Here is a 26,756-nt window from a genome sequence, read left to right as displayed (position 1 = left end):
AGTTCTAGAGCGAAGACAGCATATTGCTTCTGTATTGCTAATGTCAAAAATGGGTGTCACCTTCCCCTAAATAAAAAAGATAAGCATGAAGAGTTATTTATAATAAGGATAAAAACACATGTGGAACTTTTGTAAAAGAAACATGGTACTGTTGTTTAAATGGCACCTTTAATTACAGGCAATGTGACTTGCTCTGTGTTTAAACTGCTCTTACAGGATCTTTTCTACAATTAGCACCTTTAAGCCACCCACATGGGACATAGCACTTCCCATCAACGCAACCATGTGTGTCGACCCACTCTGTGCATGTTAATCAGAACACCTCCTGTATTTTGCCCCACTTCGCAGCAAGCCCCAACAGGGATCAGTCTGATGAGCGGTATCAGCGTGAGACACCAAATTCAAAGACAAGGCACATGAGATCAATTTGCACACTGCGTACTGGGCTCAACGTCTACTCTCTCGCTGTCGATGGGGTTCTTATGGCTTATCGAGCTTTAGTGGGGAAGCTGACAGAGCAGAACAACTTTGATCCTCGTATATAGAAAACCGTGTAAGACAAGAAAAGTATACATTGATACATTGTTCCCTCGCTACTGCGCAGACTTTAAAGTGCCATCGAGATTTGGGTACCCATTAAAATTATTTACAGTGTATGAAGTGTTTTAGGGGACAGGAAGTGTGTATAAGTGTGTGTAAAAGCTGTCTGGAGAGCTTACAACGACATGACGTATGAGTAAGACGCACTATATTCTTTGGATGTGTAGTATTGTACAGATCAAATACATTGGTTTTCCTGTCAAAGCTATATGCAGGTATATTGTTTCCCCAGAGTTTAAGGACATAATTAGGTATTGTCTAACTTCTGTGGTCCAAGGACCCCAATGTCGTGTCAGCCATAGGTTGGGGCCAGGGTCCGCGTTAAGGCATATTCTCAAAAAGTGCATTACTATGAAAAGGAATCACTTGGCGAATAAAACAACCATTCTGTGCCAATAACGCCCACTTACAAAAGGTTTAGTGAATTTAAAACGGACATTATTGTGACGTACTGTACCAGGTAAATCCATCACTTCCCACTTTATCCAGGGGTGCAAAGCAAAAGGAGTTTGGTTTTATTGAGGACAAAATGTGTCAGTGTCTTCAGGTGCTGCTACAATGTTCAGTTCTGACCGCTGACTCTTTGTATATTATATGAAAGCGCATAGCCATATTGCTTTTTGGACTTGTGACGTCTTGCGGGCCAAATAGAAGACCATAGTTTGCACACCACTGATTTAAGAGATTGTCTGGCCATACTCTCTCTGATTGGTCAAAAGCCCCGCACGTGACTACAGGGCGGCATGTTTGGGACCAACCCTGAAACCGGGTTGGCCATATTCTTTCTATACACGATTCTGACCTGGCCGTAACTGTTCTCCACCCTGAGGGATAGAGTCCCAGGTGTGTGGAAGCATGTATGGTCCCTCGCCTCCTTGATCTATCTCTTGTATTTTTGGTTTCTGATGCTGGTGTGCAGTTATCGATTATTTTAGTAAGTGAGTAGTCTATTGATTAGTTTGTTCGATTAATCGTATAAAACTCACTTTACTGCCTCAATGTCTATTTTAGGGGATTTATTTTAATAAAATAATTTTCTACCTGCCATAACCTTTATTATTTTTTATTTACCTTCTATTAATCTTATTTAGTTTCAATTTACCTTCCCCCTTCTTTTACTTTCTATTTCCCTTTTATTTATCTTCTTTTAGCTTCTATTTATCTTATTTAACTTCTATTTACCTTATTTAGCTTCTATTTACCTTATTTAGCTTATATTTACCCTTTACTTACCTTCTTTTACCTTATATTTACCTTCTATTTACCATCTTTTATTTAACTTTAAAACATTTGTTTAACCATCTTTTACATTGTATTGACATTTTTTTTACCTTATTATATTCAATTTTTTACCGTATTTTACCTTATTTTACCTTCTATTTAACTTGTTTTCCTTATTGTACATTTTACTTAATTTCTTTTTAACTTTTTTACCCTCTTTTATCTTGTATTTACATTTTACTTTTTATTTACCCCCTATTTACCCTTTAATAACTATCTAACTTGTTTTATCTTTGTTAACCTTCTACTTATCTTTTTTTTTTACCTTACTTCTATTGACCTTCTATTTATCTTTTACATCTTTTTAACGTGTTCTACCTTCTTTTATGCGGTCTGGATTTTATAATTTTTTATTAGTTACACATATGTAACTATTATTTAAAACAACACAATATAAATCAAAGCTTTTTTTTAATCTATGTAGACCTATTCTAATACGATGACTTTCAGCTTTTGCCAACCCATGTTGTGGTTGTTCCCTTTTGCAGTAGTCAGTTTTTATTTTCTTATTCTGCTGTTTGTTTTTTTATTCGAGTACATTTTGCCCCCTTTGCACATTTTTTGTGTGTTTTTTTTGAGTGCAGAAAGTTTGTCCGGTTTCTCCAATGTATGTTTTATTGCATGATTTCCACAGGATTTCGTAGACATCACACCAGGAAGCAGCAACAGCTCTGACGAATATATTGCTAAGTGAAGTGTTAGAGAGCCACCTGGTGGACAACAATCTTCCTCTGGTCAAACAGTGCCATATAGACAATGGTTTGCCATTTTATTGCATTAGGCACTAGAATGCGTTGATATAAATTATTCTATGACATTTCTATAGAAAATAACATTGCCTCATTATAACTTATAGAAAAAGAAAATATAGTAGCGCCTGCGCAGTTTGTATTACCATTATTAGAAGAACACGAGTGTTGCTGGCCTTGCTTTTTCTTTAAGTACACTTTTTGCCGTGTACCTCTTTATTTTTGTTTTATTAAGTTTTTTGGACAATGCATGTTTTTCCTATATTTTGTACTCATTATAACTTATAACTATGCTATTATTTACATAACATGGAAATTTCAAATCCTGTGCAATAAACAAAAACATCAGACTGAAGCAGTGATTCTGTGGTTTCTTAAGCTGTTTTAAATTCTAGCAATGCATTATGGGTTTTTTTTTCAAGGTGATACCGATACACATATCATACATATTTGTATGTATCCTTTTATTCATTTAGATTTAACTGTAGTTTGTGCACATCTTTTTTTGCGGCTGGTTTTGAGGCATCTTCTTTAGCAGTGCAAGCGTCTTCATAGGCTTTCTAAACAGACATGCTGGCGTTTCACGTGGCTGTTAAAGTTTGATCTGTTGAAGCTCAATGTTTTTTTTCTCTCCACACGAAATGTTTGAAGAAATTTTACTACAAGTTTCACAAAATGTATTTCTCTGAAATAGTGAAGAAGTCTGACACAATTGATGCCATGTTTGCCTCGTTTGAGCTTTGTTACTGAAGTTATTTTTTTTATGTTATCGAATTCATCAGTATGACGAAGTGATTCCTCATAATGGGTAATAAATATTAGTCTGATATAGCTTACTGATATTATGACTATTGAAATGTATGGCAAGTATTTTACTGTGAGAGGAAGACCCAGTGGAATCCTGGCATTGTGTGTAACACACTTTTCATCCAACTATGGAAACTCAACAGTGCACACATAAAAAAATGTGTGACAGCGAGCAGTTAAGCGCGGTGCCAGGCATACTAGTAAAAAGTTTAAATATAGAGCAGCCGTGCAGACTCACCCTAAGGACCCTGTTGGCCGTAATAACAGGGGGCTTGTCATTGACAGCTGCAACTTGGATGAACACCGTCTGAGCCCCGCTCTGCTTCCTCAGGCCTGTGTCATTGGCCACCACAGTGAAGTTGTCCGCTAACGTTTCGCTGCTGTCATGTACGTAGTAGATCAACTCGTGCTCCACCTGGTTCAGGTTTGGCATAATCTGATGTTGACACTTGGCAGGTTCATGTAAAACTTTAGGAGTTTACCAAAGTTGTATTGGTGTTTCTTACCTGTCTCCTGGTAAAAGATGTTATGGGCACACCGGGGTGCCGAGAGTGCTCAATGTGACCGTGCTGCGCGGGCTCAATAACATTGAACAAGAAGTTGATTCCTGCAAAGTGTCGGCTGGTGACTTCAAGAACTTCCTGTGTCAGGGCCTTGTATCCGCCCTCATCCACAATGAAATTGGAGACCTGAAGTGGGATGAGGCGAGGTATGATGTCAACCGACATGCTAATATCGCCGACGTCAGTGACCCCATTGGTGGCATCTAGGACGAAGGTGTCGTTGACTTTGTTGAGCTCCACCTGCACGTACTGGATGTTCCCACTGTTAATGTCCTTTTGGGAAAATGTCTTGATAGGTGACTCTTTGGTTCCAATGTAACCTTCTTCATCTTCCACAAAACGTCGTAGATAGCCATGATAGGGGCCCACCTTGACTGTGAATACGATCTCAGAAGGCACATTGTCCTCATGTGTGACCTGATGAGTGTAAAATAATTTGGTGGTTACATTTTAGAATACAGTTTTAAATTTGTTGTTGCATTTTAGTTTCATAACAATAAAACGTCATGTAGGATTTAAAAATATGTTTTTTAATACCCGTTTTTCGCAAATGTTTTTAGGACAAAGTCCTAACTAAAATGTATCCTTTTTTAACATATTTTTTAATAACTGGTAGTAGATTGCAGTAATAAAAGGTATCATAGTTTGACTATTTCCATGATTACCATTAGTTTATCATGTTATCATATCTTCATTGTTTACTAACTCGCCCAACCTTTAAGACACTTTGTCCAATAGAAACCTACAGTATGTTGTGAATGCATCTCTCCAAATCAGTGTGAGTGACAAAAAGAAAAGTTCGGATTTGACTGGTTTGCATGCGTAAATCTCTTGGAAAAAGTGTCTTCTTTTTGGGTCAATATGGTATATCTCCAATTCACTCAAATAATAAAGACATTCCTATAGATTCCTATTCATCCTTTGCGTTTCAATAACTGCACAATAACTTAGATCAAGGAAAACTTAATGACAGCTATTATGTTAACCAAATTAACAATAACTTAAGAAATCCTACCTCTAGTTTGGAATCATCAATCTTGACTGGTTTTCCTTCCTCTACCAGTAAGACGTTGTGATGTTGCACAATAGGCGGTCTCTGATGACTCTCCAGGTAAACCTTCACATTGATCCTTGCAGCAAGTTGCATGTGTTTAGCCGTTATAGTCAAGTTGAAATGGTCGGCCAGATGTTTGCTGTCGTCATGTTGATAACAGATGATCCCATTCTTGAGGTCAGACTGTGTGAACGACTCCACCTCTATTCCTTCTCGATAGAGTGTGCCGTACTTTGGAGTTGCATTCAACTTAAATTTGATGTCTTGGTCATTTCTGATGTCCAGATTTGTTAGGAGACTAAAATTTGCTTGGGAAAAGGTAACTGATTGTCTTTTCTGCACCAGTAAACCAGTGTTTGTCTCAGCTTTCAGAAAAGGGTCCTGTGCACTGATGTCTAAAAGACTTGTGACAAAGTTTTTACCATCAGAAACAAAGAGCACAAACCTGCCAACTCCTACGCCTTTGTGAATGAACAAGACTTGCTTTTCTTCTAAATCCTTTTGGCGAAACTCAAAAAGTCGATGACTCGTGTCATTAACCAGCACTAAATCTCCCATGGGGATTCCACGGCGGATGTAAATCAACTTGTTGTCTTCAAAATCTGAATCTGGATCATGGTAACGCAAATCTTCAGCAGTGAGCAGCCTCTGTCCGTCTCTCACTACATTGAAAACTTTATCAATGACACGTACTGGTTTTTGATCATTGACAAGCTGAATAGTTATGTTGAACGTTCCTTCTTTGGACCCATTTTCATCCTCTGCAATGAAAGATTTGAAACCTTGGGTGGTTGAGGCAATAAAAGTGAACTCATCCTGGCTTGTTTCACTGTCATCGTGGATGTACATTATCCGGTCCTCTAAGAGATCATGATTACTGAAGGTTAAGATGTTGCTGTAGCTAGAATTTGAATTTGAACGACTGATGCGAACAAGCTTTCCATGTTTGGGACTGCTTATCAAAGTGTAGTACATATCCTGTGTAAGCAACGTTTCTGCAAACAGTTCATTTTTTGTGATCAATTTACTTTCTCCTTCCTGAAGAACTAGTCCACCATTCTTGATAAAAACACTGTTGACATCCGCTTTAATTGAAAACTGGAAATCATAGTTCTGAGACTGAGAATGGCTGGAAAACATGTGAAATTTAAACCTGTCATGCGTGTCTTCGTGAGGTCGGTCAACAAGTTCATAATGGACTTTGAAATTTGTGACATCTTTTTGACTAAATGTTGAGTTCTTTGTCATGATCGTGGTGGCCAGTAAAAGTTTTCCTTTTTTTGGTGTGGTGAGAACCCTAAAATAGAGATCTTCCTCAGATAGTGTCACACCCTCAGCCGTGGCAAAGAGATACTCTGAGTCAAGCGTCACTTTTCTGACTTTATCCAGGTTCATCACTACATTCTTCATCAAACTGTACCTTACCCACTTCACAGTGATTGGGAAAAGTATTTCTGTCACTGCCCTTGAGGCAACATGGACCTTAGATTTAAAATAATCAGTGGCATTGGATGTCTGGATCTCCTGAAAAGTGCTAACATACCTTAGTTTCTCTTTTTCTAGAAGCCTTTGAGAAAAGGAGTCTGTGGGCCTCCATTCTCCACTTGAGTGAAGTCTCTGGAGTTCTCCATACTGTGGTTGTTCTGTGATGTCATAACGGATGTCAATCACTTGTTTCACAGCATTGGTTTCCACAGACAGTTGTTTTGAACTAATTATGGCTCTCTCTCCTTGGATGATATTAAGACCTGTGTTGTTGGCAATCTTATACACAAGTGTGACAGCCATTACCCTTAACACTACAGTGTTGCTAACCTTCTCCCCATCACTGACTCTAAGCACTATCCTCGAGTTTCTAACCCCTGTGTGGACATAATATACTCTTGATTCTTGCAAATCTGAGTGAGAGAATGAGGTCACTGCTGTTTTTGGGTTGTTTTCGATTTCCAAAAATCCGGCGTCTGCATTCAGGTTCCCGAGCACGGTAAATACAATATTGCTGTAGTTGCTGTCAATGTCTGTGGCCTTCAGTATGTCCGCAGTCAGACGTTTTTTTGAGTTTTCCAAGACGACAAAAAGATTTCCTTCTGGCAGACTCAATTCAGGTGCATCATTGGTGGGTCTTACTGTAATGTTGAAGCGGTATAATTTATTACCCCTCAGATAATCTGGAACTTCCTTCCGACTGCTGGAATAAATGGAAAACATGAAAAAGTCATCTGGATCTTCAGAGCCTCCATGGATATACATGACTCGTTCATGCCAAAGGTCCAACATGCTGAAGGAATTTTGAGGTTGGTCCTGATCAACATCAAGTCTTATTTGACCATGCATTGGTTGTTCTTGAACTCGGAACATGATCTGAGACTGACGAATACCAAGCGTCTTGAAGTCTAAGAGTACCTTGATGTGTTTGGTTTCAAGAGATGCTCGGCTCCCTTCTTCAACTATAAGGGATTTTAACTGCATAAAGTTTGAGCCATACCTTCTGTCCAAGCCCCTTGCAAGTGTTGACATGTGTACTGAAGGCGTTGGGGTCACCAAGAAAAACAGGGATTCCGGTGCACTTGTTGGAATCACAGTGGTTAATGGTACTGGTTCTTTCTCTGGTTCACAGCCAACAGAAATATCCTTACTGGCAACAGCATTAGAAAGACCCATCTTCACTCCATTCATTTCAATATTCTTCAGACATCCTTTAAACGAGCCTCCACGCATACGTTTTCCTGACACAGATAACAACCCAACCTTTCGGACTTCTGATCTTGTGCTGTCGTCAATGCCTCCAATGAAAATGTAGCCTTTAAACTGCAGCCCTTTTGAGCGTGAGCCAATGCTGCTTTTCACCACTTCTCCATCGACAGTTAGTTCAAGCATTTTAGAACTGAAGCGCACCTTGACAGCATGCCACTTTCTGTCATTAATAAATGTTTGTGAACGCAGCTCAGTTTTGGTACCACCTTTTCCAATAATAGCGGCAAGTAAGCCTTCTTGAATCTCCAATGCCACAAAGTCCCCCTCTCTGGCAGAGTTGTAGAGGACTATGCCCTCTTTGGCCGAAGTGTGCACAACACATTCAAACACAGCTTCTTGCTGGCCATTCCACTGTGGAAGAGAAATGTAGGCCCTGGAGCTAAATAAGCTAATTGGATCCTCTTCAGTAGCAAAAAACTGAGGATTACAACCTAAAGACACCTCATGGACAGTCTTGAATCCTGTATAAGGCCTGAGCGATGACAACAGGTTATGTTCATTGAACACAACATCTTCCATGCAGCCTCGAAAGCCAATGGCGTCTCTGGGAAGGTAAGGTCTGTCAAGGCCAATCGAACCTCCAATAAACAGACCATCCAAGATGTTGAGAACATAATGAGCGCCAAGGATTTCTGCACTTGTGTGAGAGTTCTTGTCTACTGTCATCGTCACATTGCTCTTCCAATGGGTGACGTCCACAGAGTGCCAGGCAAGGTCATTGAGCTGTGTGCCTCTTTCCGACTGCAATACTTGCTCCCCAGATCCTAGGTCCAGTTTCAACTGGGAAAAGAAAGACATGACATATCATGTATGAATTTCACACTTTGTACGGTGCGACAGTGTATACGACTGATTTCAAGGAAGCATTATTACAACAACATGGGCCATTGGAGACCTGTGTCAGTAAATTAGCATGTGGTTAGTTAGTTTCTGGACAAAGAACACCGTAATAAACATCATATTTTACCAAAAAGTAAACTCAGTAATGTATTTGACAAAGCTTTAGGACAATACTATCCTACTGGCGGCCCGCGGGCCACATCTGGCCCACCGAAGCTTTCCATTTGGCCTGCCAAACATCGCCCAAATAGGCTTGATGAAACCACTAAAACTAGGGTTGATCATGTATGCAGTACTCCCACCACTCCACAGGGGAAAACAGCGAGGCATATATGTCACAATGAAACAGCAGTGGGGTGAGTAAAAGAAGACAACTCATTCAACCTTGAAAAAAATCTAAATAAATTACAAAAAACTGACTTTTAACAACGACTGGACAAGAAAGTATGAATATTCTGCCCCGAGCAAGTGCTCAAGTCATTGTTTTCTGGCAGACCTTTGAAGCGACGGACACATTGATCTAGACAAGCAGCAACAATGATAGAAATCCCAGTGTGTAAGCTTCATCACAAAATTGGGTAAAACATTGGAAGTAGATATTGTGCGTAAACATATTTAGTTTGTTTTGTATTGAAATTGCTGACTTTGTGGCGTCTTTAATATTTGTGGTCGTGTTATTTTTCTGAGAGTAACTCTGCCGATTAAAGCTTGTTTGATATACAGTACAGGCCAAAAGTTTGGACACACCTTCTCATTCAATGTGTTTTCTTTATTTTCGTGACTATTTACATTGTAGATTGTCACTGAAGGCATCAAAACTATAAATTAACATACTTAACAAAAAAAGGTGAAATAACTGAAAACTTGTTTTGTATTCTAGTTTCTTCAAAATAACCACCCTTTGCTCTAATTACTTTTTCACACACTCTTTGCATTCTCTCGATGAGCTTCATGGTTTTTACTTATCGAGAGAATGCCAAGAGTGTGCAAAGCAGTAAGCAGTGCAAAGGGTAGCTATTTTAAGAAACTACAATATAAAATATGGTTTCAGTTATTTCACATTTTTTTGTGAAGTACATAACTCCACATGTGTTCATTCATAGTTTTGATGCCTTCAGTGTCAATCTACAATGTAAATAGTCATGAAAATAAAGAAAACGCATTGAATGAGGAGAAAGTGTGTCCAAACTTTTGGCCTGTACTGTATGAAGTGCTAAATTTGACCAGTAGGAGCAATAACGCTACACCTCACAGTCGGTGTAATTGTGATAAGTCACATATATTGTGTGCAATGTTTGGTTTGTGAATGTTTAATTTCTTTATGCGTTAACATCTGTAGTTTATTGTGTGAATGTGTTAACACTAAACCTTTTATTTTATTTTTTGTAAAATATATAATGGACATTAAGTAAAATATACAATGGATGTTGTACTTTTGTAGTGTTTATTTTTTGTTTACATTTTTAGTCTTACAAACCTAAATGAAGGAAGACATGTAAATAAACAAAAAGAAAGGTAAATAATTCAAAATAAGTAACATCAAAACTTCTGGAGTTTCTGATACTTCATGCTTTTAACTAGCTGCACACGCTGGAAATGAGTAGTGAGGGCAGAATAATTAATTTAAAAGTCAGTGCAGTGTGAAAGACGATGTGTTTACTTTTACTAAACGCAGTCTCAAAGAAATATAACCTGCGGAGGCACTTGCTGACAAAACATCCACATTTCGATGTCCCCCTGAAAGTGCGGCCCTCTTCATTATGAAGTTGAATAGCCCTACTTTATGAGATAAGGGTTTTTATAAAGCATTTATGTAAAATATGACCCTCTGGACAGTGCATTTTAGGGAAGTCACAATCCTTCGGTCGCTCATGTTAGGGGACGTCACCTGTTATAGTGGTGGAATTTGTCTGAGATTCCAAGCAGGAAGAGCACAATTCGCTCTCCGCCTTCAGCTATTCTGGGAGCTCCTTGTCACCTTTTCAAAGTAATTTGGATGACACACTTGTCAAGGCTTGCAGTTTAGTCCCTGCTAATCGTGCACAGGCTTCCAGGATGGGAGGCTCATCCCTGACTCACAATAAATGAGTACAACTTGTGCCAGTGAAAGCAACAATTATTTGCTGGCCTGTGCCAGTTGAAGGAAAAAAGGATGAGCAGCAGGAACAGCAATGAAAAGCAGTTTTTAGTGTGCTCTAACACAATTATAATCTTGGTCCCAACAATTATTTAAGTATGTCAAAAGATAACCAGCATTCCTCAGGACTTATTATTTTGCTAAATGTGTTTCCTACAGCACACACTGTATGCCTCCTTTGTATGCAGATGCAGGTTGGTAGAGGTGCTTACAGTGCACTTCAGAACCAGAATTAAAATCAGGAAGGAATAAGTACATTTCCCCCCTAAATTCTTCCAGCAATAAATCTGAGGGTCTAAAAATAGTAATGTATGGCGTCACACAAGACTGCAGCTAAGCCAGCATTTAAGAATTAGCTTTCGGTGTGTCTTGATTTCTCTTTGGATTTTTGTGAATCCCAATTTGCCCCCTTTCCCCGTGTCTCATCTCCTGGCCCTCGGGTTTGCGAGTCATTACAAGAAATTGAGGTACCAATTCTCCAATAAGGTTAAGGTAAGGGCTGAGTGCCCCTTAAGTGTGGTCCCGACCACAATTGTGTTATGAGAATAAGGCTGAGCAGAAAGCACTAGGGATGGGTACCGAATTTGCTACTTTTTTGGACCCTACCGAATCCTGGCGGTTCTATCAGGCACGATTCACGCACAATCGAACAGTGCCATGTTTTGGAACCTGGGTTGTGTGTGACGTCAGGCCCGGCTGCTGACTCAGTTGACTCTGCATTTCGTCACTTTACTTCAGCAGCACTGACAGCAGACTCAGCCAAACTACCTCTAGGTAACGTTGCAATTTTCATTGCCATCAAATAAATTGACTCAAAAAAACGTTACAATGTAAGTAGGGGTGTAACGATTAGTCAACATTGTTGAGAAATTATACAATAAAATTTGTCGCCGACAATTATGTTCGTCGACAATAGTCGTGACGTCATTACTTGTGTTTTTCCGGGCGCTGCGACTCGCAAAAACATCACGAGTGAAAACATTTAGTGTAGGGCTGCAACTAACGATTCAATTGATAATCGATTAATCTGTCGATTATTACTTCGATTAATCGATTAATAATCGGATAAAAGAGACAAACTGCATTTCTATGCTTTCCAGTATTTTATTGAAAAAAAAAACAGCATACTGGCACCACACTTATTTTGATTATTGTTTCTCAGCTGTTTGTACATGTTGCAGTTTATAAATAAAGGTTTATTAAAAAATAATAATAAATAAATTTAAAAAAACAATTGCCTCTGCGCATAGCATAGATCCAACGAATCGATGACTAAATTAATAACCAACTATTTTTATAATTTATTATAATCTATTAGTTGTTGCAGCCCTAATTTAGTTTGACAACATTTCCTCCTATTCTTGTTAATGAAAACTACAACGAAGATGCAAGTTACAATGAAACAGCTGGTGCGTAATAAGTACAATATTTACAGTATTAACGCTTTTTGGGTGCAACAAAAGACTAGCAAAAAAGACTTGTGACTTGTCAACAAACTATACACTACTCCTGTCTAACAACTTAGACTTGCAACTGTAGTTGAGACTTAGGAATGTCACAATGAAACACAATACACTGTAACAACTCGACAGCAGTTATCATAATAAGCTTATTTTTAAATGTTGCAATGAAACATTTGATTTTATTATCAAAAAATATAACCATTTATTAACACACACAAAAAGTACTGAAAATTGGTAAAGTTGAGTATTAGTATCAATTCCCAGGCACCAGGAATATGTACCGTATTGGTTCAAATGTGACTGGCAGCCATCCATAGAAAGCACATAAATGTTAAGTAATGTTATGCATTATTGTTTTGTTTTTTTATGTGATGACATTAGTGTTTCATCAGGTATTCAATCATTTGCTACGTCACGTAAATATTGCCATGTTCTATGGTTTATTTATTTTTGACACTTGTATGGCATTTAATATAAAAATGTAAAAAAAATGTTAACAGAGTTCAACCAAGTTTTGTGAAGTGGTTCTATGACCTATTTCCATTATCTTTTAAAAAAACGTACACATATTATCATAATTAAAGGACAATAACGGTCAATGTGAACGGCACTTATGGCTTTCCGAATTTACAACTGTGACATAGAAGGACTGGTGTGGCGCTGAAACTCAGCTCGTATCACGCAGACTTGTCTGCTTGTGTTACTGGGTCGAGAGACTGACACTGTCAGTAGGGGCCGCAGTCATCGCTCCGGGTTGGTCAGCGATGGTGAGAGTGTGACTTTGTGCAGATGTATGCATGTGTGTGCTCATGCTATGTATGCATGAGCACATATGCTCATATGTGGGGGGGTCCATGGATGTACCCACCTGCAGGCGACCAGCGTGAAGCTCTAGCAGAAAGTATACGGCCTGGCCGGCGGCGAGGAACAGCAGGCCATTGGTACTGGATGTGCGGAAGCAAACACGAAGCCTGTTATGGTCGGACGACTTTGTTGCCTTCAGCTGTACAAAGCCATCGCCATAAAAGGACGCTGGAGAATTATGGTGGAAAGGACAAAAACAAAAGAAGGCACCATTTATTTTTATACATATGTTTTGCACCAATCTGCAACAATCACTTTAAGCTTGTTGGCAATGAGGAAAGAAAAACACAGAGCAAATACAGCAAACCAAACCAAGTCAAGTGTTGTAAGCCTACTATAGCAAACATCTGACATTTAAATACAAAAGAGCTAAATATCATTATGGTCTTTACAAGACCACACACATCACTAGACACAATGTGGGTTACATTTGTTTCTGCGGGGCTTTTTCCAACCTTAATTTTTAACCTTAATTCTAAACTTTCCTTGACCCTAAGCAAATTTGCATCTAAAAATATATTTAACATTATGCAGATCTGTTTTATTTAAATAAAGTCCCAATGACACCGTATACTTTATGTGCTAAGACAAAATCATTTATAGTCCAGTCCTACAAAAAGAAAAATACTCCAGTTTGTGTATTATGTAATTATTGTAGCTTTAAAAGAAAATGGCTCTAAAATTTCAGCGTGATGTACAAATATTGAAGATATTTGACCTAAATGTTTCGAGAGCAATGCACATACGGAGGGTATGGATATGTCGAGGCAGGTTTAGGCCTGTCGTTCCCTGACGGAAACGCTCAACTTGAACATAAAAGGTTCCGACATCCCAACATTTTCTAAGGTTGCATGTTCTAGAAATGGTGTAAAAAAACAAGGACGGATCCATCTGTTCTTTCGAGCTCGACTACCTGCCATTTCACATCAGTCTGTAATCTGGCCTAAAGTTTTCCGGAGCTGGCTAATTCAAGTCTTCATGCCCAGGCACCACCCGCATGCTTTTTAATCAAAGCAAACATGTTTGCTCCTATAAACTAAACCCATCTATTTGCCTGACTGAGGTAAAGATAGCTTGATTTAATGTATTTTTCTCTCTCTGGTCAAATTAGCGCATTAAACCATGAACCTGTGTTAATCAACCCTGTGGCCATCAAACGATACAGTCATCTCACAAGTTAGTGTGTAATTATTGGATTTACAGTAGAATGACTTAGATCTAACATGGAAAGCGGGTCTACGTCTAATTCCATTGGATTTTGAGACCCTTTTTCCCTTAGGAAATTAATTTAATATGATTTAGGGTTAACTGTCGCCATCATAAGACCATTAAACATTGTGCAGGGGTTTTGAATATTCTTCAAAGACTTAGAAAAATATTAAATCCCTGTTTTTATTTTTTTTGATCAGTGCTTCACTTAGACCAGGGGTCGGCAACCCGCGGCTCCGGAGCCGCATGCGGCTCTTTGATCACTCTGATGCGGCTCAGCAGCTTACTTGCTGAACCCCCCAATTTTCCCGTGAGACTTCCGGATTTCAGTATACCTCTCGCAGAAAACTACCGGGATTAATATTCACCGATTTTCACCCTTACAGCTATAATAAGGGCATGCCATGATGGTACAGCATTTGGTGCTCTCTACAATCTGTATTAACAGCGTGCCAGCCCAACACTTGTTATACAATATACATCTTCTGCTTGCACACGTACGTGACAGCAAGGCATACTTTGTCAACAGCCACACAGGTTACACTGACGGTGACCATATAAAACAACTTTAACACTCTTACTAATAATGCGCCACACTTTGAACCAAAACCAAACAAGAATGACAAACACATTTCGGGAGAACATCAGCACCTTAACACAACATAAACACAACAGAACAAACACCCAGAATCCCATGCAGCCCTGACTCTTCCGGGCTACATTATACACCCCTGCTACCACCAATCCCCACCCCCACCCCAACCCTGCTCCCTCACACATCAACCCCCCCGCCCCGTGCGTCGGTTGAGGTGGGCGGGGTTTGGTAGCGGGGGTGTATAATGTATCCCGGAAGAGTTAGGGCTGCATGGGATTCTGGGTATTTGTCCTGTTGTGTTTATGTTGTGTTACTGTGCAGATGTTGTCCCGAAATGTGTTTGTCATTCTTGTTTGGTGTGGGTTCACAGTGTGGCGCATTATTAGTAAGAGTGTTATAGGTTTTTTTTATACCGCCACCGTCAGTGTAACCTGTGTGGTTGTTGACCAAGTATGCCTTGCTGTTACTTACGTGAGCAAGCGTGTGGCTGATCAGGCACGCTGGATGTAGTGGGTGCTATACCCGCGTTCCGCACCAGCTTTCAAATTCCATATAAAAGCGTGGGCAGCGTGTCTGAGACCCCTGGTTTATACATAGCACAAAGCAAAAAAAAACTTTATATACAGTGTTATTTCATTTAAAAGTTCAAAAAAAATTTGCGGCTCCCATTGTTTTCTATAATTTGCGAAACTGGTCAAAATGGCTCTTTGACTGGTAAAGGTTGCCGACCCCTGACTTAGACTCTATGTGGTGTACAATCAATCTTTACAATCTTCAACGAAGAACAAGGGCTGCGCAACCAATGCATTAACTAGAGATCTATCAATAGGCAAGGCAAGGCAAATGTATTTATAGAGCACAAGTCATACACAAGACAATTCCAAGTGCTCCCTTGTATTATGTTAAGGGTCAATTTGACCCATTTCAGTTTTTGTGTTGATCAAAGTACTGGTTATCCTTTCTTTTTCTTGCTGAAATTTGGTGACTTTTCCTCATCGAGGGTCATGAACTGGTGTGTAAAATCTGGACACTTTGATGTGTAGTGGAATGTCTGTCTAGAGTTGTATACAAAGATGATGTTGCGGGTCATTTTGACCCAGACGCTTTGATGTGGGTAAACAGCTGTTCAGATCCAAAATAAACATGTCTCTATGATGTACTTTTTACTTTGATGTACAATTGTTTGTAGTTTGATTGCCTCTGAGACCCAGAGCCAGGAAGAGATTTCAGAAACAGAGGATTTTTCAGAGACAGAGGCAATGTTATTGCTGATCCAGATTGTCAATTTTCCTACGATGAGGAGGATTCAGAGGACGAGTCTGCCGTTGTTCCTCCAACAGATGAAAACCAAGGAATGCAGCAATCATCATCCACAGAGGGGACATGGGCATCTAAAGACAGTAATATAAAATGGTCAACATCACCACACCCAAGCCGAAGCAGACTATCATCTTCCAATGTGATCAAAATGACTCCCGGTCATACAAGATTTGCTGTCACACGAGTTGATGAGATTCAATCAGCATTTCAGCTCTTCATATCCCCACCAATAGAGGATTATACTGGAAATGACCAACTTGGAGGGGAGACATGTGTTTCAAGAGAAATGGAAGCCACTGGATCAGACTGACTTGCATGCTTACATTAGAGTTCTGTTATTAGCTGGAGTGTACAGGTCAAAGGGAGAAGCCACTGCAAGTCTATGGAATGAAGAGAATGGAAGGCAAATCTTTCGTGCAACAATGTCTCTGGAGACATTCCACATGATATCTTGTGTGATCCGCTTTGACAACCGCGACACCAGAGCTGGTCGACGTGAAAGAGACAAACTAGCTGCGATCAGAGATGTGTGGGATAAATGGGTTGAAAATGTACCTTTGTTGTACAATCCTGGTCCCCATGTTACTGTAGATGAGCGCCTTGTTCCATTCAGGGGGCACTGTCCTTTCCGACAGTACATGCCCAACAAGCCCGCCAAGTATGGCATCAAAATATGGGCAACCTGTGATGCAAAATCCAGCTATGCATGGAATATGCAAGTATACACTGGAAAGCTACCTGGAGGTACATCTGAGAAGAATCAGGGGATGCGTGTGGTGCTGGAAATGAGTGAAGGGCTGCAAGGTCATAACATCACATGTGACAATTTCTTTACATCCTACCGCCTTGGAGATGAACTTCAGAAGAGAAAGCTGACCATGTTGGGAACAGTCAGAAGAAATAAGCCAGAACTTCCCACCGAAATTCTGAAGATGCAGGGCAGACCTCTGCATTCCTCAATATTTGCTTTCACTGAGAAAGCAACAGTTGTTTCATACTGCCCAAAGAGAAACAAGAATGTTCTTGTAATGAGTACAATGCACACAGATGCATCTCTGAGCACAAGAGAAGACATAAAGCCACAAATGATCCTGGATTATAACTCCACCAAAGGAGGAGTTGACAATCTGGACAAAGTCACAGCAACATACAGCTGCCAGCGCAAGACAGCCCGTTGGCCTTTGGTGATTTTCTACAACATTGTGGACGTGTCTGCTTACAATGCCTATGCCCTGTGGACTGCAATCGACCAGAAATGGAATGCTGGCAAATTGTACAGACGTCGGCTTTTCCTGGAAGAACTCGGCAAAGCACTTGTCACTCCCAAGATCCAGACGCGGGCCAGGCCAGCTCGATCCCCAGCAGCTGCAGCTGTCATTGAAAAGGTCAAACTCAGGTCACCCAACCCAACTTCACCCAACCAACATCCAGTGGACACAGGTGGAAAGAAAAGGAAAAGATGCCAGGTATGTCCCTCCCGAGAGGACAGTAAAACAAGTACCTCTTGTATGAAATGCAAGAATTACATCTGCAGAAAGCACACAGTAACATTCTGTCCATCATGTGGAAAGCATTGAAAATGTTGAAGAAAATTTGGAGAACATTGAAAATGTTGAAGTTCGCTGGAATGAAGTTAAAGTTGAAGTTAAAGTATTTCTTAAATATAGTGTTGGAATTAAAAATGTATTGTATGTCACTTTCTAAATGTTTATATAACCTAAAATAAAGTTGTTATAGGTTTAACCTGTTTTCTTGACTGTTTTGAGTGCATTTACACAGTACGGGTCAAAATGACCCGCAACATAAACAATGTCATTTTTTTTTCAACATAATACAAGGGTTAAAAGGAGTTAAAAATAAAATATTCAAATTAAAATCAGAAAATACAATCATAAAAACAATCAGAATTAATTGAAACTAAACCCAAAGACTGCAGATAAAATACTTTCAGTTGTCATATACACAATTAAATAAAAGTGTTTTTAGCCTGGATTTGAACATTGCCAACATTGAGGCCCGTCTCACATCTTCAGAAGACTCTTTCAGATTCCAGGAGCATAAAACTGAAACGCAGCCCTCACCATGTTTAGTACTGACTCTAGGCACCAGCTGAAGACCACTCTCTGAGGTTCTGCGAGCTTGAGATGGGTCATAACATGTCAGAGATGTACTTTGGCACAAGACCATGAAAATACTTGTACACAAGCACAGCTGTTTTGAAGTCTATTCTCTGAGCAACAGGAACCGTGCAGTGACCTAAGCACAAGACTAATCTGGTCGTATTTCCTGGTTCTAGTTAGGACTCGAGCAGCAGCATTTTAGATGTGCTGCAGCTGGCATCTTTATAGCTCGTTTAGAAAACCCAAAAGTGAGAAGGCCATTACAGTAGTCTAAACTGCTGGAGACAAAGGCATGGTTAGTCTTTATAATTTTCTGATTTAGACATTATTTTGGCAATGTTTTTAAGGAGGTAGAAAGCGGCTGATGTTATTGACTTAATGTGGCTGTTAACATTCATGTCTAAGTCCATTATTACCCAAAGATTTTTAACCCGGTTATTAGGTTTGAGTGAGAGAGTCTCAAGGTGAGGAATAATAGTTTTTCTTTGTGGTTTTTAAGAGAATTATTTCAGTTTTGTCTGAATTTAGCTGAAGAAAATGGTTTTGCGTCCACACACTGAACTGTTCGATGCAGCCAGAAAGTGAATCAACGGACCAACGTTCACATGCCGTCAGTGACACGTCAAATGTAATCTACCATTTTTATGCAGACGACACCATTATTTATTGCTGTTCAACCTCCATCACTCAGGCTTTTGATTTTTTACAACCTGCTTTTGATGTCACCCAGGCTCGCTTATTTGATCTTAAATTGGTTTTAAATACAGATAAAAGCAAGCTAATGGTTTTCTCTCATTCAAGGGTGCTACTGGAAAATATTCCAAATATTGTAACATCAAATGGGTCTTAAATCACAAGTACTTGGGTTTTACTCTTGATCAGGAACTTTCATTTAAAGCCCATATTAACAACTTGGTCTCTAAGCTTAGGGTAAAGCTTGGTTTCTTTTTTAGAAATAAAAAAACGCTTCTCTCTTAAAGCCAGTAAGAAATTGGTGACATCTACTTCTGCCCGATTGTAGCTGAGATAGGCTCCAGTGCCCCCCGCGACCCCAAAGGGACTAAGCGGTAGAAAATGGATGGATGGATGGACTATCTTGCCCGTAGTTGATTATGGAGATATCCTTTATTTTAGTGCTTCATTTAAATGCCTCCAGTCCTTGGACACTGTTTTTCACTCAGCACTAAGATTTATTACTGATTGTCATAGTCTCACCCACCACTGTCAACTGTATATGAAATCAGACTTATTTTCATTGAGTGCACGCAGAGACACACATTTGATGACTATCATTTATAAGGCTCTTTTAGGTTTAATGCCTCCATACTTGTGTACCTTGTTACAAAGAAAAAACAGCTCTTATGCATTACATTATAACAATTTGTATGTTTTGCCTGTTCCTCATGTACGGACTGAATTTGGCAAAAGTGCTTTTGGCTCTGCTGCCCCTCTGGCATGGAATGCATTGCAGAAAAAACTCCCTGTACTACTTCCATTTGGAGCCTTCTGTTCTATCCTGAGGGACAGACAAGCGAGAGACATTTGCACAGTGCCTGTGTTTTTAAAAGGTGTAAATCTTTATTGTTCGAAAGTTCTCTTTTATGCGTGTTAAAATGTATGTCTTAACGTATTACTTTTCTGAAACTGCTCTGTGACATGTGCTGTTGACCTCTTGGCCAGGTCACCCTTGTGAAAGAGATCTTGATCTCAATGGGTTTCTTATCTGGTTAAATAAAGGTTGTAATTTGGAGCCGATATTCATTTGCAGTAGAAGTTATTTAAACATGTATGTCAGTAAAGAGATGACAAGGCTCAAAGTTGTTGTTTTTTAACTTTATTTTTTAGGAAACGTTGAACCAGTAGCAACATAATGTTTTATACAGTGCTAATGTTGTGATTAATTTAGCACAAAAAACATTAGGGGATTTCACAAACACCTTTATTACACGTTTCTCATGATGTGGTCAGAAGAGCATTAACATTTGCAATTCAAAATATAGAACATCTCCTGGGAAAACTGGTAAAAATATTGGATTTTTCTACATCACAATAATTCACCATCTGCTCAATTTTATAAAATGTTATAGCAGCTTATGGATTTAATTAGGGATGTTTGATAATATCGGACTGCCAATATTATCGGCCGATAAATGCTTTAAAAATGTAATATCGGAAATTATCGGTATCGGTTTCATAATTATCTGTATCGGTTTCAAAAAGTAAAATGTATGACTTTTTAAAACGCCGCTGTGTACACGGACGTAGGGTAAGGTGCAGAGCGCCAATAAACCTTTGCGTGCCGGCCCAGTCACATAATATCTATAGCTTTTCACACACACAAGTGAATGCAAAGCATACTTGGTCAACAGCCATACAGGTCACACTGAGGGTGGCCGTATAAACAACTTTAACACTGTTACAAATATGCGCCACACTGTGAACCCACACCAAACAAGAATGACAAACACATTTCGGGAGAACATCCTCACCGTAACACAACATAAACACAACCGAACAAATACCCAGAACCCCTTGCAGCACAAACTCTTCTGGGACGCTACAATATACACCCCTTGCTACCCCCCCAGACCCCGCCCACCTCAATCTCCTCATACATGTCCCAAATTCCAAGCTGCTGTTTTGAGGCATGTTTAAAAAATAATGCACTTTGTGACTTCAATAATAAATATGGCAGTGCCATGTTGGCATTTTTTTCCATAACGTGAGTTGATTTATTTTGGAAAACCTTGTTACATTGTTTAATGCATCCAGCGGGGCATCACAACAGAATTAGGCATAATAATGTGTTAATTCCACGACTGTATATATCAGTATCGGTTGATATCGGTATCGGTAATTAAGAGTTGGACAATATCGGAATATCGGTAAAAAAAAAGCCATTATCGGACATCTCTAGATTTAATACATTGTAAGGTTTCCTCGTGAGAATCCATGAAAATTTTGCAAACATTTAAATAAAAATATCATGGGCTCCTTCACAAAGAATATAGTTGAGACATTTTACAAGCTTGCTGACATACTTTTTACCTGGATGTGACAGAAAGTGTGAGAATACGTGAGCTGCTGCCTGCTATTCTTTACCTGTATAATATGTCTCCTGTTTGTCAAGGTATTTACACAAAGTTGAGATTTTTTTTGTCATCTTGATGCCCATCCATGTCTGTCACCTTATTTGATTGAATCAAGGAACATGAAACTCGCCGCACTCCTTTAATGAGCCTTGCTTGGGGAGGATTGTTCGTTGCGGTTCGAGACACACAAAACGGAAGACAAAGAAAGACAAAAATTGGATTTCCCGGAAAAAAAATTAAATTTTGATAGCCAAGCAGAAGAGATATACTGTGTACAAACGACCAAAATTGCAAGAGGAAGAGAAATTGAGGGGGTGATGTGTGGCTGTGGGCTTGTAGTTGGGGGCTACTGTGTTGTAGTTACATCCATTCATCCATCCATCCATCTTCTTCCGCTTATCCGAAGTCGGGTCGCGGGGGCAGCAGCCTCAAATATCCTATCTCAAAATATTAGAATATCATGAAAAAGTAGACCAGCAGGCTATTTAACAAATCACTTGAATAGTCTTTAACTTGAAACACCTGCAGGGGTTTCCATCCATCCATCCATCCATCCATCTTCTTCCGCTTATCTGAGGTCGGCTCGCGGGGTCAGCAGCCTAAGCAGGGAAACCCAGACTTCCCTCTCCCCAGCCACTTCGTCCAGCTCTTCCCGAGGGATCCCGAGGCGTTCCCAGGCCAGCCGGGAGACATAGTCTTCCCAACGTGTCCCAACCCGGAGATGGCACTCCACCTTTTTCCGGGCGAGAACCATGGACTCGGACTTGGAGGTGCTGATTCTCATCCCAGTCGCTTCACACTCAGCTGCGAACCGATCCAGCAAGAGCTGAAGATCCTGGCCAGATGAAGCCATCAGGACCACATCATCTGCGAAAAGCAGAGACCTAATCCTGCAGCCACCAAACCGGATCCCCTCAACGCCTTGACTGCGCCTAGAAATTCTGTCCATAAAAGTTATGAACAAAATCGGTGATAAAGGGCAGCCTTGGTGGAGTCCAACCCTCACTGGAAACGTGTCCGACTTACTGCCGGCAATGCGGACCAAACTCTGACACTGATCATACAGGGAGCGGACCGCCAAAATCAGACAGTTCGATACCCCATACTCTCTGAGCACTACCCACAGTACTTCTCGAGGGACACGGTCGAATGCCTTCTCGAAGTCCACAAAGCACATGTAGACTTGTTGGGCAAACTCCCATGCACCCTCAAGGACCCTGCCAAGAGTATAGAGCTGGTCCACAGTTCCACGACCAGGACGAAAACCACACTGTTCCTCCTGAATCCGAGGTTCGACTATCCGGCGTAGCCTCCTCTCCAGTACACCTGAATAGACCTTACCGGGAAGGCTGAGGAGTGTGATCCCACGATAGATAGAACACACCCTCCGGTTCCCCTTCCTAAAGAGAGGAACCACCACTCGGGCTGCCAATCCAAAGTAACCGCCCCCGATATCCACGCGATGCTGCAGAGTCTTGTCAACCAAAACAGCCCCACAGCATCCAGAGCCTTAAGGAACTCCGGGTGGGTCTCATCTACCCCCGGGGCCTTGCCACCGAGGAGCTTTTTAACTACCTCAGCAACCTCAGCCCCAGAAATAGGAGAGTCCACCACAGACTCCCCAGGCACTGCTTCCTCATAGGAAGACGTGTTGGTGGGATTGAGGAGGTCCTCGAAGTATTCTCTCCACCGATCCACAACATCCGCAGTCGAGGTCAGCAGAACACCATCCTCACCATACACGGTGTTGATAGTGCACTGCTTCCCCTTCATGAGGCGGCGGATGGTGGTCCAGAATCGCTTCGAAGCCGTCCGTAAGTCGTTTTCCATGGATTTTCCGAACTCCTCCCATGTCCGAGTTTTTGCCTTTGCAACCGCTGAAGCCGCACACCGCTTGGCCTGTCGGTACCTGTCCGCTGCCTCAGGAGTCCTATGAGCCAAAAGAACCCGATAGGACTCCTTCTTCAGGTTGACGGCATCCCTCACCGCCGGTGTCCACCAACGGGTTTTAAGATTACCGCCACGACAGGCACCAACTACCTTGCGGCCACAGCTCCAATCAGCTGCCTCGACAATAGAGGTGCGGAACATGGTCCACTCGGACTCAATGTCCAGCACCTCCCTCGTGACATGTTCAAAGTTCTTCCGGAGGTGGGAATTAAAACTCTCTCTGACAGGAGACTCTGCCAGACGTTCCCAGCAAACCCTCACAATGCGTTTGGGCATGCCAGGTCTGTCCGGCATCCTCCCCCACCATCGCAGCCAACTCACCACCAGGTGGTGATCGGTAGAAAGCTCCGCCCTTCTCTTCACCCGTGTGTCCAAAACATGAGGCCGCAAATCCGATGACACAACTACAAAGTCGATCATGGAAATGCGGCCGAGGGTGTTCTGGTGCCAAGTGCACATATGGACACCCTTATGTTTCAACATGGTGTTCATTATGGACAATCTGTGACAGGCACAAAAGTCCAATAACAAAACACCACTCGGGTTCAGATCCGGGTGGCCATTCTTCCCAATCACGCCTCTCCAGGTTTCACTGTCGTTGTCAACATGAGCGTTGAAGTCCCCCAGTAGAACGAGGGAATCACCCGGGGGAGCACCCTCAAGTACTCCCTCGAGCAAATCCAAAAAGGGTGGGTACTCTGAGCTGCCGTTTGGCGCGTAAGCGCAAACCACAGTCAGGACCCGTCCCCCCACCCGAAGGCAAAGGGAAGCTACCCTCTCGTCCACCGGGTTGAACTCCAACGTGCAGGCTCTGAGCCGGGGGTAAACAAGAATTGCCACCCCAGCCCGTCGCCTCTCACTGCCGGCAACGCCAGAGTGGAAGAGAGTCCAGCCCCTCTCGAGAGAACTGGTTCCAGAGCCCTTGCTGTGTGTCGAAGTGAGTCCGACTATATCTAGCCGGAACTTCTCCACCTCACGCACTAGCTCAGGCTCCTTCCCCCCAGCGAGGTGACGTTCCACGTCCCAAGAGCTAGCTTGTGTAGCCGAGGATCGGACCGCCAAGTGCCCTGCCTTCGGCTGCCGCCCAGCTCACGCTGCACCCGACCTCTATGGCCCCTGCTATGGGTGGTGAGCCCATTGGAGGTGGGACCCACGTTGCCTCTTCGGGCTGTGCCCGGCCGGGCCCCATGGGGACAGGACCGGCCACCAGGCGCTCGTTGTAGTTGTAGTTGTCCAAAAAAAAAAGCGAAATAAAAGACTAATACCGATAAAGAGGCTTTTTTCGATATCGGTCAACATTTTCTTTTTCAACTACACCGGAAATACATACGCAGATGCAATATATAATAATAATAATGGATTAGATTTACTAAAATTGGCCTTAGTGTGTGAATGTGGGTGTGAATGTTGTCTGTCTATCTGTGTTGGCCCTGTGATGAGGTGGCGACTTGTCCAGGGTGTACGCCGCCTTCTGCCCGAATGCAGCTGAGATAGGGTCCAGCACCCTCCGCGACCCCAAAAGGGACAAGCGGTAGAAAATGGATGGATTGAATTGATTAGCGCTTTTCTAGACACTCAAAGCGCTTCACTAGACACTCAAAGTGAGAACCCATCATTCATTCACACCTGGTGGTGGTAAGCTACTTTTATAGCCACAGCTGCCCTGGGGTAGACTGACGGAAGCGTGGCTGCCAGTTTGCTCCTACGGCCCCTCCAACCACCACCTATCATTCATTCATCATTCATTCACCAGTGTGAGCGGCACTGGGGGCAAGGGTGAAGTGTCCTGCCCAAGGACACAACGGCAGCGATTAGGATGTCAGGAGGCGGGGAGTGAACCTGCAACCCTCAGGTTTCTCGCACGGCCGCTCTACCCACTATGCCATGTCGCCCCAAATATACACCTATGAGACCAGTATTTCGTATAAAAAAATGTGTTAAGTAGAGACTAAGTTAGTAGCAATAACCAGCTGCGGCTCAGACACACAGCACGCCTTGACCAAGTCTGTTTTGGCTTGGAACACTCGAGACGAATGTGGCGCGCTTTACCTCCGCCACAGAGGTTAAGTTTTTGCCAGGGTTTGTTTGTCTGGTTGTTAGCAACATAACTCAAACAGTTATTAGGATTTTGACCAAAACAATTCCTCTCATCTAGTACAAAGAGGAACACACTTCACTTCCTGCTTTCCTCTTTCTCCACACTTTACGGTGCTCCAGGCCCCCACATTGCGGTCCCGCGCTGCACAAAGGATTCTGGGAGACTTTTTCCAGACTTGCCAAAGCAAAAGCAGCAGAAAAAAACTTCACTTTGTAAATTTTCATTTTATACCGTCAAGACATTGTTGATAAGATTTTGAAACCGCAGTATCCACAATATTGTTGCATCCATACTATTTGTGTTTAGCTCAATTTTACTGCAAATGAATATTGTCTCCAAATATCGGTTAGCCTCCTTGACTACTAATAATCCATATCGGTCAAACTCGAGTTAAAATGCCAAATATCGCCGTCGTTAATCGGCCTGGCTGACAATCGGCCTTAGTTTGTGTACAATTAGTTGCTGATGCAAATTAATGAAGTTGTTTTTCTACATAGCTACATGTGGGTAAGTATAATTATCAGTCATTACCTGATGAGCCAATCCGAAACAGAGTTTCCCACAGGACAGGCATCTATTTGTGGTGGTGTGGTCGGGTGGCGGCGGCAGCGGCGATGACCAAGAAGAACGCGGAGTTGGAATATAATTACAACACTTTATGTACATATTTATATACAGATTTGAACAATTAGTTATTCACTGAAATAAATGTATTAATTGTGGTTCTTACAAAAAATATATCTTATAAAATATAAAAGCTAAAATGTCTCTTAAAGGGGAACATTATCACCAGACCTATGTAAGCGTCAATATATACCTTGATGTTGCAGAAAAAAGACCATATATTTTTTTAACCGATTTCCGAACTCTAAATGGGTGAATTTTGGCGAATTAAACGCCTTTCTAATATTCGCTCTCGGAGCGATGACGTCACGTTGTGACGTCACATCGGGAAGCAATCCGCCATTTTCTCAAACACCGAGTCAAATCAGCTCTGTTATTTTCCGTTTTTCCGACTGTTTTCCGTACCTTGGAGACATCATGCCTCGTCGGTGTGTTGTCGGAGGGTGTAACAACACGAACAGGGACGGATTCAAGTTGCACCAGTGGCCCAAAGATGTGAAAGTGGAAAGAAATTGGACGTTTCTTCCGCACACTTTACCGACGAAAGTTATGCTACGACAGAGATGGCAAGAATGTGTGGATATCCTGCAACACTCAAAGCAGATGCATTTCCAACGATAAAGTCAAAGAAATCTG

The 26,756-nt window shown here is 41.4% G+C and overlaps 1 protein-coding gene across 3 annotated transcripts in view; it reads right to left on the bottom strand.

Annotated features, from left to right (window-relative positions):
• The window catches only part of cspg4ba (chondroitin sulfate proteoglycan 4ba), a 109,424-nt gene that overhangs the window by 53,770 nt on the left and 28,898 nt on the right, over positions 1-26,756 (bottom strand). For 2 of the 3 annotated variants that reach the window (XM_061981844.2, XM_061981845.1), the window contains exons 2-5: positions 13,117-13,280; positions 5,016-8,588; positions 3,944-4,417; positions 3,676-3,852 (exon numbers count right to left, since the gene is read on the bottom strand). In XM_061981844.2, the coding sequence (XP_061837828.1) occupies positions 3,676-3,852; positions 3,944-4,417; positions 5,016-8,588; positions 13,117-13,280 (4,388 nt within the window). The remainder of the gene's footprint in view (positions 1-3,675; positions 3,853-3,943; positions 4,418-5,015; positions 8,589-13,116; positions 13,281-26,756) is intronic. The other variant, XM_061981846.2, reaches the window with a different exon arrangement.

This window comes from Nerophis lumbriciformis, linkage group LG24 (assembly GCF_033978685.3).
Source record: "Nerophis lumbriciformis linkage group LG24, RoL_Nlum_v2.1, whole genome shotgun sequence".
NCBI lineage: Eukaryota > Metazoa > Chordata > Actinopteri > Syngnathiformes > Syngnathidae > Nerophis > Nerophis lumbriciformis.
Note: the sequence above shows the minus strand (reverse complement) of the source record. Positions and strands in the feature narration are given on the sequence as shown.